The 13088-nt window shown below is 48.6% G+C and overlaps 1 protein-coding gene across 1 annotated transcript in view; it reads left to right on the forward strand.

The window, feature by feature from the left end:
- Positions 1-12525, forward strand: part of FBXO10 (F-box protein 10) — a 58865-nt gene extending 46340 nt beyond the window's left edge. Inside the window, exons 8-12 of the mRNA XM_063082082.1 lie at positions 1295-1447; positions 2755-3024; positions 4907-5220; positions 6386-6567; positions 10572-12525. Of these exons, the coding sequence (XP_062938152.1) occupies positions 1295-1447; positions 2755-3024; positions 4907-5220; positions 6386-6567; positions 10572-10746 (1094 nt within the window). The 3' untranslated portion in view covers positions 10747-12525. The remainder of the gene's footprint in view (positions 1-1294; positions 1448-2754; positions 3025-4906; positions 5221-6385; positions 6568-10571) is intronic.
- The last annotated feature ends 563 nt before the right edge of the window (positions 12526-13088 follow it).

Below are 13088 nucleotides of genomic sequence, written 5' to 3' on the forward strand. Positions count from 1 at the left end.
AGAAGCACTGATGCCAAGCACACTGTGTGAATCCCTCCTCTTGGCTTTTGTATGGACTTCTGACTACTCTGGAAATCTCTGCCTGGTTAACTCCTGCTCATCCTTTGGGTCTCAGCTTAAGTGTCACTTCCTTAGGGAAGCCTTCCCTGACCTCCCCATTATACACAGATACACTCACTGTTCCCAGCACACCCTGTAAGGCATTTTACTTAATTTCTTAGTGATTTGTTTTGTCAGTCTCCTCTGTTACAAGGTGGTAAATTCCACAAGGCCACGATCAAGTCTGTCTGGTACCTCGGTATAGCCACAGCACAGAGTATAGTGTACCTGGGGAATGAAAGGGATTTGGTAAGTACTAAATCCAGCCTTCATTCATCAAACATTTATTGAACACTGTATTCAGGCCATGTTCCAGGAGCTGAGATACATCAGTGAATGAAACAGACAACATTCCTCTTATCATGAACTGACATTTCAGGAGAGGGAAGCAAATAAAAGCATACATATACAAGCAAAAAAGTCATATCCGAGGGTGATAAGCGCTCTACAGATAATTAAAATAAGAGGGACTATGTGGGCATTGAAGATTGTGTGGTCAGAGCAGGCCTTTCTGAGAAGGTGACACATAAGCCAGAACCTGCATGATAGGAAGGAAACACCTGTGGGAACAGACTCAGCATGCCTGAGCGGGGATCACTTATGGGACTGGAGCAAGGGGCAGGAGATGAGGTCGCAGAGGCAGGAAGGGGCCAGTCACAGGTCTCGTGAGCCATTGCACACCAGTCCCAGGAGGCCCAGAGTCTGCCCTCCCACAGTGCATCAGTGTCCCAGGACCACCCTTCTGACTTGTGACTCCTGAGTCCACTCCCGAGAGGTGGTGGCTCCCAGGGAGAGAGGAGAGGAAAGGCAAGGTCTGGTCAGAGTATGGAGCAAAGTCTGAGAAGGACAGGCTAGTGCCTTCCCAGGCCTGTGGGGGGACTGGCTGGCTTCTGCCTCTGGGGGCTCAAAAGCCATTTTATTCTTACTCATCAGTCCTCAAGGCTATTGGGTACAGTGGGTACTGGGGATGTAGATATGCACAAGACAGACACAAACTTTGCCCTCAGGGAAAGCAGACAGCAGACAAGTCCCTGAAACATCAACTAGCAGACAAGATTCGAGATGCTAACTGCTGACAGGGCAAGGCCTGGGCGTCCTGGTCTGGAGTGTCCTTTATTTTAGCTGTCTAAGTCCTCATTGCCAGCACTGAAGGTGACCCTTGGATATTGACCTTCTTTTCTGCCTCTCTCCACAGAAAATGTCATCCGAGAGAATCAGTGGGGAGGTGTGGACATCCGCCGCGGAGGGATCCCCGTCCTCCGGAGTAACCTCATCTGCTTTGGCTATTCAGATGGTGTGGTGGTAGGAGATGAAGGCAAAGGACTGATAGAAGGAAATACCATCTATGGTGAGGAGCATGATCCCAGGGCAAAGGGTCTTGGGGTCCAGCAGGTTCCACCTCCAGTTTGTGAGTCCTGAGAAAGTTGCCACCTTTCAGAGACTTCAAAGGCTTCAAAGACTTCATCAGAAGAACAGAAACTATCTCAGGTCATGGTCACACAGGCCCTCTCAGAATGAATAGCCTCTCTTATATGTAAATCACTTTGCAGTCCAGATTGACCCTGCAGGGTTAGCAAAGCAGAGAGCTTTATCCCCATTTAAAATAGCAAAAGGCAGGAGCTGGATCATGTCTGAGGACCCAGGACCATCTAAGCTCTGTCACGTGTGCATCTGACTGCTCTCATCCTTCCTTTTGATCCAGAGAACTGAAAATACAGTAGGAAAACAGGATAATTTTAAAAGAAAACTATTCTCATTTGCTCTATGACATTGGGCAAAGCTTTTTTTTTTTTTCCTTTTGGCTGCTGGCCGGTGTGGTGGTCTGAACTTGACCCTGGTGTTATGAGGCTGCACTATAACCATCTAGCCAGCCTGACTTTGGGCAAAGCCTTAATCTCTTTTTTTTTTTTTTTTTTTTTTGGTGGGGTGTGGGGATCTGAACCCTTGACCTTGGTGTTGTAACACCACGCTCTAACCAGTTGAGCTAATCGCCCAGCCCTGGACTATATCTCTAACTGTAATAATAATAATAGATAACATTTATTCAGGCCCAGCTCTCTGGTTAGGCCCTTTACGTGCATTATCACATTTAATCCTCACGACTGCCTTCTGAAGTAGGTACACACTATTAACCCCATTTTAAAGATGAAACATGGAGCTGGCCAGTTAGCTCAGTTGGTTAGAGCATGGTACACCAAGGTCAAGGGTTTGGATCCCCATACCAGCTAGCTGCCAAAAAAAAAAAAGTTATTTAAAGATGAAGAAACCGAGGCACAGAGAGGTTCAGTAACCTGCTCAAGGTCCCACAACTAGGAAGTGGTAGGGCTGGGATTCCAACTGAAGCTGCCTCCTCCTGTGCAGGGAGAGGTTGGTGCCCCTTTGGCACTGTCATTACAAGTTTGTGTGCTTTCTGATCTGGAAGTGTGGCCTCTGACAGCTCTCAGAGCCATTTTACACCTTGTGGAATGATGGACCTGATCATTATTATACTCTCATACAAATGAGAAGTCTACAGCCAGAGGTGTAAAGGGACTTGTCCGAGGCCATTAGCAAATCAGGGACTCTGTCTCCTAGGCCTTTCTGCTTCCCCTCTTGGGGGGAGACACTGGGTGCCCCATTGGTGGTGTCAGTGACCAGCTCCTTTTGCTGTCCCAGCTAACAAGGGCTGTGGTGTGTGGATGATGTCGTCCAGCCTGCCCCACGTCACCAGTAACCATGTCAGCTACAATGGCCTGTATGGAGTGGCAGTGTTTAGCCAGAAGGATGGCTCCAGCGAGTTCCCTGGAGGCCACGGGGCCCAAGAAAACTTCAGTGAGGATGGGGATGCCATCCTCTGGGAGACAGAGCTGGAGAAGGAGGACGACCCGCTGCGTCGGCCCGTCACCATAGCTCTTGTTGAGTCTAACAGTATTAATCACAACGGAGGTGAGTGTAACCCCCCAGCCTCTGCTTGAGAACCTTTCCTGGCTCCCCACTGTCTTAAGGGTCCTCTTCAGACTGGTCCCAACTTGTCCTCCCAGCCTCATCAGCCACTTCTTTCTGCCATTTACCTGATCCCCAAGTCCCTTAGACTTGTTCTCTAAACTTGAATCCATTCTTTGCTAACCCCTGCCTGCCATGACTTCACTCATGTTGTTTCTCATGCCTGAAATTCCCTTTCTTCCATTCACACGTCCCAAACCAACTTGAACCTGCTGTGCATGCACCCCTCTGTCCTTTCCCTCTTTGAATTGTGTTCTCTCCCCTCCGCAATGGCACTTGTTATAGGGCCTGGTGGCTGTATTTATTTCTGGGGCTGTTTCATTAACTCTGATAGGCTGTGAAATTGAGGCAAAGAACTGAAGCCCACTCATCTCGGTGCCCCCTGCCCCTGCAGTACCAAATCCTACTCCTGGCACACACATTTTTAATCAGTTCTAAGGCACATTTTTCACATTTTAACATCGCTGATGAGGTGCATCTTGCAGTCTATGGCGTACCATGGTTTAACTGGCAGTGTTTTTTCTTTCTTAGAGATGCAGAAAATAAGAGTGTGTATTGAATCAATGTTATCTTAAACCTGATTTTTAAAAATGGTAATCGGTGGTTGATAGTTCTTGAATTAAAAAAATATATATCTATTGTGGAATTCATCTAAGCTTAGGGCTCCCAAGCCTGGCTGATTATTTAGTCACTGTTGGGGGTGGGGGGTGTGATGGAGGAAGGCTCATTAAGAATAGATTCCTGGGCCCAGGTAAGTGCTTCCCTCTGGGAGTGGCAGAGAGCACGGAGACCAGTAGCCAGCAGCCCCAGCCCACTTATCCAGAAAATGAATTCTGTCCCCTCCCAGTTCAGGGTTTTTCCCATGTGGCCATGCTGTCTGGTAGGACAGGCAAAGCTGTACAAATTCACAAATACTTATTTTTGCTGTTCTCAACCAAGCCTGGAGAAACAGCAAGCACATGCCACTAGGAAGTTCAAACTTACAGGCTCATGACTCATACTGCTCCCATGTGATCCCAGTCATTGTCCTCACAGCACTGCCCCAGTCCCTCTAGTTTTTGCAGTAGGTGGATGTGTCTACTATAGGCCCTTCCTCCTTCACCCCTACCCCAAGCTCTGACTGCTAGGCTCTCTCTTCCTGACAAGCCATGGGGCTCCGATCTTACTGATTTTGTGCTTTTTCTGCATACACATAGTATCTGTAAGCATACACAACCCCAGACACCATTTTTCCTTTCCAAAATTTCTAACACATTATAGATGCATTATTACATAGCTTAATAAATTTTTCTACTCAGAAATTATAGAATTGCCCTTATGAATAAAATTTCCCAAATCAGTAGGGAGGCGATTCCAGCTCAATGTGGGAGGGAAAACAAAACAAAACAGTGTTCTAGCAGGCGGAGCTGTCTGTCTAGAGGTGGCTGGGCAGCCTTGAGGAGGGGGTGACTGCCCCGTCAGAGGGGGTGTAAAGAGCAATCGGATGATGATGTTGGAGGAAGCATTCAAGCACAAGGCGAGAGCCTGGGCCAGAGGACCATCGAAGCTGAAGGAGTCTTCCCACATCATGTGTCCCTGGCTACATGTAGTAAGCACTTAGTGCAGAAGGAAAAGAGTTTTCCTAGTTCTCCTGGTTTCCTCCTGCTGTTTGTCATCAGCTTAGAAGCTGCAAACCCAAAGGCTGGTTCTGAGCATCACTGCCTCCTCTTCCCCACCCCTCTTCTGGGGTGCGAAATTCAGGGAAGGATTTTCCTCACTAGTGTTGTCAGGGCTGACCCTGGGTCCACACTGTGTCTTCCCTGTTCCCCAACCCCTCTGCCCATAGCCTCAGGACTCTATGTCCAGAGCAGTGAGGCACTGCACGTCATCACCAATGTGATCCATGCTAATGGGGACAGAGGCATCACTGTGGCCCAGAGCAGCCAGCTCACCCGTGTGGCCAACAACAGCATCTCCTGCAACCGCCAGAGTGGGATCAAGGTTGAGGCCCAGTGCAAGGTGGAGCTACGGGGCAATGGTATCTATGACAACAGAGGCCATGGCATCATCACCAAGGGTGACAGCACCATTGTCATCGAAAACGACATCATTGGCAACCGGGGCAGCGGGCTGCAGCTCCTGCCCAAGTCTGACACTAAGGTGAGTGTGTGTGCATGTGTGTTAAGTGTGGAGCCAACACAAGGCACAGCCCTGGACAGTCCTTGTGCCCTCTGCTGGGAAGCAGAGCCACAGCACTCAGCACTGCAAGAGACATCATCCCTCCTGCCAAAACTCGGCCTGGGAGATGTGGGTGGGACTTCACACACAAGGGGGCATATGAAGGATGGCACTGAGGGATGAACAAGAGTTCACCAGCAGGAAGCTGGGAGGGGTGGGTGTTGCCTCCTAGATTCATGGTGTTGGAAGCCTCCTGAGGTATCTTCCTGATCTCCAGGTCAAGGTCAGGGCTATTTCAGTTCTCTTTCCCTAACAGAATAATCTTGCACAGGACCTGGTATGCAGTAGGTGCTTAATGAGAGAAATCCTACCTCAGGGCCTTTGTACACACTATTCTCTATGTGCCTGGCATATCCCTTGCCCCCTTTTTAAATCTTAGTCCTACAACTTAGCTGTCACTTTTTTCAGAAAGACTCTGGTCCCCCCATAGAGGGAACTGTTTGAGGTGCCCCTTTTCTGTATTCATGTGGTGCTTATGTCCACCACAGCACTTTCCACAGTGCTTTGTATCTGTTCCTTTACCTATTTGTCTCCCCGACAGGGCTATGAGGTCTGAGAACCTTTTATGCAAAGCACTGTGCTGGGTGCTGGGGTTTCAGTGTCAAGCAAAACAGACCCGGTCCCTGCCCTCGTGGAATTATGATCCCAAAGGTTCTTCTCAGCTCTGCAACGTTGTGAGTCAGTGACTTTGGCAAGGAGCAAAGAATTCCTTGCCCTTGAGCACTGTGGGAGCAGAGGAAGGAAGAAAGGCACACTGTTGCCTCATTTGGGTTGCCAGGGGCCCTGGCTTCTGGCACCATCTCCCCTCTCTGCCAAGCCTTGCACATCATTTTTCTTCTTCCTAGAACAACTGTCCCCTGCTCTGTACCTGATAAACTCCTACAACTTAACCATCACCTCCTCCAGGAAGCCTTGGCTTGGTTCCCCAAGGCTGGTCTCAATACCCTTCTCTGAGCTCCTGTGGCTCTATGCTGACCTACCTAGCATATTCTTACCCCTCAGTCCTATAACCGATGGTTCACTTACCTGGCTTCGCCAAGAGGCTGTGAGTCCCCGAGGTGTGACAAGCTCTGACTGTCTCTCCCAGGTAATAAAGAACCGGATCCACTCGTTCCGGGCCTATGGCATCGCAGTGCGGGGCCGCGCCAAGGCCCTGGTGCAGGAGAACATCATCTTCCAGGGCAAGACCAACAAGACCATCTTTCAGCAGATCTCAAACAACCGAGAATGCATCATGCAAAACAACAAGTTCCTGGTCTTCAAGAAAAAGTAAGTGCCTGAGGTTGCCTGAACCAGGCTTCTAGAACCACAGTGAGGTCACTAGGGAAGCCAGGCCCAGCCCCATTGATTGTAGCTGCCCTTGCTCCCTGCAATCCTGCCAGCTTTCGGCTCTGGTCAGATAAAGGCCTGTGCTTGGGCTTTCTGTCAGGCCTGGGCTGAGGACCTGCACCTGACTCCCTGGGAGGGAACAAGCTTTTTTAAGAGTCAGGGGAATGTGGTTTCAAATCTCAGCTCTGCCGGTTACTGGCTGTGTGACCTTGGGCAAGTTACTTAACATCTCTGAACCTTAGTAAAATTCAGTTAATAATATCTACTTTGTAGCACCAGTTTAGGATAATGTAAGTTCATGTGACCTAGCTGAACATCTGAGTTACTACAAAAACATTAGTTGCTGCTGCTGCTGCTGCTGTACTTGTTTCTAGGACCTGTGCCTTAGTGTACCACAGCTGCCTCCTGCTCACCTTCTCCAAAACTCATCGTGTTCCCCATTTTGATGACATTACTGTCATCCACTCAGTGCTCTGGCAACAAAACCTTGCCAACTCCTTGTCCTTAACACCAAAGTTCAATTAGTCACCAGGTCCTCTTGATTTTGCTTCTAAAGTGTTCTTGTATCTGACACCTCCTCCCCAACGCTGTCACCCTACTTCAGGTGTTAGCACCTCTCATCCTGACCTATGACCCCATTACCAGGACAGCTGTTCCAGTCATATTTGGATGAGCTCTGTTCTTTTTTTTTTTAATTGAAACATATTTGACTGTATATGTCCGTGGGGTACAGAATTGAATTTCAATACCTGTGTGCTATATGTGATGCTCAAATCAGGATAATGAGGGATAGGCTGTGTTCTGACTGGTTGGTGCTTTGCTATACTCCTTGTAAAAATAATAATGATTACTTTTTTTTTTAAGGACTACACAATTTTTTTTGGTTTTTTAAAAATTATTATTGAATCATAATTGATTATACATAGTTTGGGGGTTCAACGTTGACATATGTTGATCAATATTACTAGCATATATATTGTTACAAATCGTACTTATTCCTTATGCCCCTTGTCCAATATCTCCCTATCCCCCCTCCCTCCCCCTCCCCCCTCTGATAACCATAGACTGCTTCTCTCCTTCTGAAAGAGTAATGGTTACTCTGTTGATTTCTTGCCTAGATGATCTGTCCAGTGCGTTCAGGTCCCCCAATATTATCGTAGAGTTGATGCTTCTTCTGTCATTCTGGAATAGGCTTTGTGGAGAGAGACATCCTCTTCTTTTCTTTGGTCTCTGCTGGTGACTCTCCTTGTGTCAGTGCATTCCAGTGACTGGCGGACCATCTGCGTGGTGGTTGTGGCGTCTAGCTGCTTTCACAGCAGCCGTGGTTATTGTGGTGGCTGTGGTGGGTCACCCACATGGAGGTGATGTTTTGGGCATGCTCCTTGGCACTGGCGGTGTGCCTGGTTGTGGGAGGAGGAGGGCTCCAGTCCCCAGCTCCATACCTCAGGTCCCCAGGCGGGCCCCAAGGCACTGGCAATGTGCCTGGGCTGGAACTAATTTTTTGTCCTTTGCTTACTTCTAAAATGGGGGAACTTGCTCTGGGGACCAGTACTTGAGCTCTGTGGTTGAGCTAAATTGCTGCTTTGCTGCTGATTCCCTAGGGAAGGCTTTTTGTGCAGCTCAGGTTTTAATGGTTGACCTTATAGGTACTTCCGGCTCTCCAGAGACCTGGTGCACCTGGGTTATGTAGAAACTCTGATCTGGGCCTGAATCTTTTCATCAAATTGCACCCCATGCAATTCTGCATTCTTGACCAGTCTCCTCTGAGTGGTCCTTCACTGATTGGGGTGCCGATCAGCTGTCCTTGCTGTGCCCCAGTGTTCCCCTAGTAAATGCATCTCCCCCACCATGCTGCAAACACTTCCCATGGGACAGGCTGTGCACCAGTCCCTTGTGATGACTCACCTGCCTCTTGAGTGGCTCCTTTTTTTCAGTTGTTGCGGCTCCTCTCTTCGGTGTGGGTCAACGTGAACCCTGTTAGTGGTCTTGTTGTCCTGGGAGCCACCAAGGCCCTCTTTTCCCCTGCCGCCTCCAAGCAACTCTATCTGAAGGGCAGAGCTGCGGCTTTTGCTGGCTCCTGCCTCTTACACTCAGCAGCTCCAGCTTTAAAGTGGCTTGGCACGAAATGGTTGGAGCAGGTTTTTCGTTCTCTCATCATGGCATCTCCCACCTTCATGCACTCCATAGGTCTCCCCTCCTCTTTACTTGAGCTCTAGCAGCCCCGGCGTGGCTGTTGTTGCTTTTTTATAGTTGTAAATTGATTGATTTGTGGGAGAGAGTGACACTTGGGACTATCTATTCTGCTGTTTTGACTGGAAGCCCATAATGATTATTTCTGTTGTTATTGCTATAGCTCTTGCACTGTCCTGTTGCAGCAGCCTCTTGCCTGGTCTCCCTGCCATTGGGCCACCCCCTACTCCACTCTGCAGTCTGTCCTATTTATACTGCGAGGTTAATCTTTCTAAATGTGACATCTGAGGCCTGGCCGGTTAGCTTAGTTGGTTAGAGCACAGCCTTGTAACACCAAGGTCATGGGTTCAGATCCCCTAAGTGGACAACTGCCATAAAAATAAATAAATGAGTGCTCTGGTCATGTCACATCCATGATCAAAAACCTCTGATGGATCCCTGTTTTCTATAGTAATGATCACCACCCTTTTTGTATTACACACACTCAGTAAAATATTTTTTGAGGAAACCCCTTTCATATAGGTATGTTTGTTTATTCATAATTTATATATGTATATTATTCTATCAGTATATTATTTACTTTATAAACTATTTCCCAAATAGAAAATTTTTTAATATAAAATAGAAAACAGAAATTCTAATGTTTTCTTCCATATCCCCACAGATCATATTGTGGACTCCCTGGGATCCACATCCTTCTCCCCTTTTTGCAGACCCCGAAGTTATAGTTATATGATACAGCCCAGACTTATCAACCTGGCACTGTCTATCTACTGTGCACTATTGGGTCCTAATTTTCCTTTCCAGCCTTCTCTTTTCATTACCCTTTTTGGGAACACTCCCCTGCTGCCAAACTCAGACACTCACAGTTCTTTCAATCTACCTGTAGGCTTTTTACTCACCTTGCAGTAGCCTACCTCTGGCTCTGTCCATACCTTTGCAAGTCCTTCATTGTAACATTGTTATCATAACAATACACATAAGACGTTGTTGCTGCCTTAAGTGACTTGAGATGTGGTAGGCAGTTCCTTGTAACTCAAACAACAGAAAACCCTGACCAAAGCTTCACTATCATTTCATTTTCCCTGACCCTTCATAATCTCTCTGAGAGCTTGAATGACTATAAACCCACCAACTTCTAGTCCCTGTAGATTTGCATTTTCCAGAATGTCATATAAATGAAATCGTACAGTGTGCAGTCTTTTGAGTCTGGCTTCTTTCACTTAGCCTAGCATGTTTGAGATTAATTCATGATGTTGCATGTGATTCATTTGTTCCTTTTTATTGCTGAGTAGTATTCCATTGTATGGATGTACCACACAGTTTGTTTATGATTCATCTGCTGAAGGGCATTTGGGTAGTTTCTAATTTCTGGTGATAAGGAATAAAGCTTCTATAAACATTCATGGTCATACAGCTGGGGACAAAAAAGAGAAAGAAAATGAAAGAAAAAAAGAAAGTCACTGATCTTATCCAGATCCTTATTTAAAGATGGAGAAATTGAGGCCCATAGAGGGAACTTGTCCAAGGTCACATGTAGAACTGACGGCAGAGCTGGACATAGAACACAGGACTTTTGCCCCTTCATTTCACACATCCCACCTCTTTGGGCTAACACTAACTTGGGAGGCAAAACCTACACCCAGGTTAAACACCTGGATCCAATGATCTGAAGCCAAAGGTAGTATTGCACAGGGCATTCAGCAAATGCTGTAGGCCTCCCAGAGTTCACTGACTTTGTTTTACACCTCCAGGTCCGATACGTGGCGCCTGGTGAACCCACCAGCACGGCCTCACCTTGAAAACTCCTTCAGAGGCACCTCTGCAACCCACAATGGGCAGAAGGTGACAGCCATGGCAACCAGGATCACAGCGCGGGTGGAAGGTGGTTACCACAGCAACCGCAGCGTCTTCTGCACCATTCTGTGAAGATGGGGACCCGCCTCAGGTGCAGGCCATGACGGGCGCTCGGCAGAGCTGACGTGAAGGCCTTTGGGATGGAAGCAGTGCCTGAGAAGACTCCCGGCCCCTCCCCTCCTCCTGTTCCCCCCACCCCCGAACAAACAGGTCCCAGGCCTCCTGGGGACCAAGACCAAGGTACCTCCAAACTCTTCAGCTCCATAGCCTTCCCCAGGAAGGAACTTGGACTTTTTTTTCAAGGAGAAAAAGGAACAGAAGTTGGTGGGTTTCCAGTCTCTCAAGCTCTTGCAGAGATTAAGAAGAGCTGGGGAGACTCAAACGATACGTGAAGCTTTTTGGTCAGGATTTTCTTTGAGTTACAAGGAACTGCGTCTTACGCACTTCAAACCCCGACTCTTCTCAGGGAAGAGCAGATTTACTCCTGAGGGAGGAAAGTGATTGCAGTGAGTAGAGAGAGACAATGATCCAGAATTTCCCCTTTCCTAGCCCTGAACCCTCCAGGGGCCCACCACACCCTCCCAGCTCACAGCCTCTGGAGGCCAGAGTTGAGTTTGATTTACTTAAGGACACAGTCCTCTTAGACTTGGCCAGGGACCTGGGAGGGAGGAAGGGGCTTGGGTCAGGGAGCCCCTCCGAAAGTCTGCCCCATGGATGATGACGGGACATGCTGACAACAGGAGGAGTTTCCTGTAGGCGGCTCAGGTGTGCAGGCAGGAGCTATACTGGGCGGTGCAGGGATGCATGAGGCTCCGCTCTATCCTCAAGGAGCTCCCAAACTCAGGAAGGCATTGGTTCAGTGCCTGCTGCAGAAGGAGGCTTCAAATCCCACTTTGAGTGCACCCACCTCAGCTCCCCTCCTGGGCACCAGCCTGGGCACAGGGAGTTGCCTCAGGCCCCTCACGTGTATCCATGTTCTTATGGCAGGTCACCTGCCTTTACTGACCCCACGTTTCCCCACTCTGTGCCTTGGCTTGTCTCTTTCCTATTCCTGGCTTGCCCTTCTCTACCATCTCCATGTGTCCAGACCCCACCCACTCCTCCAGTTTTAGCTCAGGCACTGCTGTCTCCACACAGCCTTCCTCTTCCTCCCCCAGGTGACAGTGCTCTCCTCTCTGGCCCTCAGAAGACCTTTCTCTGCTCCCTCTCAGGGTACTGGGCACTTTCTGCCTTGTTTTGGAGCTAACTAGGTCCATACCCTGTCGCACCCACTTGCCTGTGAGCTCCCGCAAGGTAAGGCCACATCTCACTGTCTCTTTGTCTCCAGATCCCAGCCCAGGGCAGGGCTAGGGTTAGTGTCCTGAGAGAGAAGAAGGCCAGCACCCAGCGGGCTTTACTGAACTGTACTGTGAATGTATCAGGGTTCCAGAGCCAGGCGGGCTTGGACCCCACTGCTTGAGGAAGGGGGCTGGATGCAGGGCCGGCTCGGCTTGAACAATCCCCCTCCCACTCACCTTTCATGTGGGGCCTTCACCAGCCTGTTGGGGTTGCTGTCCTGTACTTGGCGGGATGGCTTCCTGGGTTGGTTCTGTCAGGCCCCAGGTGCTGCTCTGTTGGGTGGCATGGGAGGGGGTAGAGGCAGCCAGGAGCACTGGCTTCTCTCTGAGGACCTTGGGCACAAGAGCGCTGGCCCCTCCGATCTCTAGCACTGTCCTGTGAACTTCTGTTTAGTGACCCCAATGTGAGTCGCTGTACAAAATGCTGCCTTTATTATTTCATAAGAAATGATTTTTCTGTGAACCAAGTGCTTATGAAAATCTCAATTAATCAAAATAAAGTTCTATATTTTAAGAGGCACTTTTGGGGGGCCTTTCCTTGGTCTGGGTATATGCTGGAGTTCCCAGGTGGCAGATGCAGGCTGGCACTGCTCCACCTTCCCCAGGGCTACCAACCCACACCTTCCTCTGAAGGAGACAGGAGGATCCCAGGGACCATCTTGTCACTTCAGCTTGTTCCCAGACAGTTCCAGATACAAAGCTGGAAGGGCTGCATGTCTCTCAGGGTCTCAGTGTCCTCACGTGTCATTCAGAGGTTGTAATTCCAGTCCTGCCCATCCTGTGGGACTTTGCGAAGCTCAACAGTAACAATCCCTCCCTGTGGATCACAACAGTCAACAGAGTCCTCAGGTCCATGAACTCATTTCCCAACTTCAGTCACTTACTCAGCATCTTACAATTTTTGCCATATCCACATGTCACCTGAGAGGTTAGTACCTATATTTTTCTTGTCTGCTTATCTTCTTTTTAATTAATTTTATTTTTTAGAAGAGTCTTAGATATACAGAAAAATTGAATGTAGAGAGTTCCCATACTACCCTCCCCAACCCAGCATTTCCCTACTATTGACATATTAGT

Source organism: Cynocephalus volans, chromosome 17 (genome assembly GCF_027409185.1).
Source record: "Cynocephalus volans isolate mCynVol1 chromosome 17, mCynVol1.pri, whole genome shotgun sequence".
NCBI classification, from domain to species: Eukaryota; Metazoa; Chordata; class Mammalia; order Dermoptera; family Cynocephalidae; genus Cynocephalus; species Cynocephalus volans.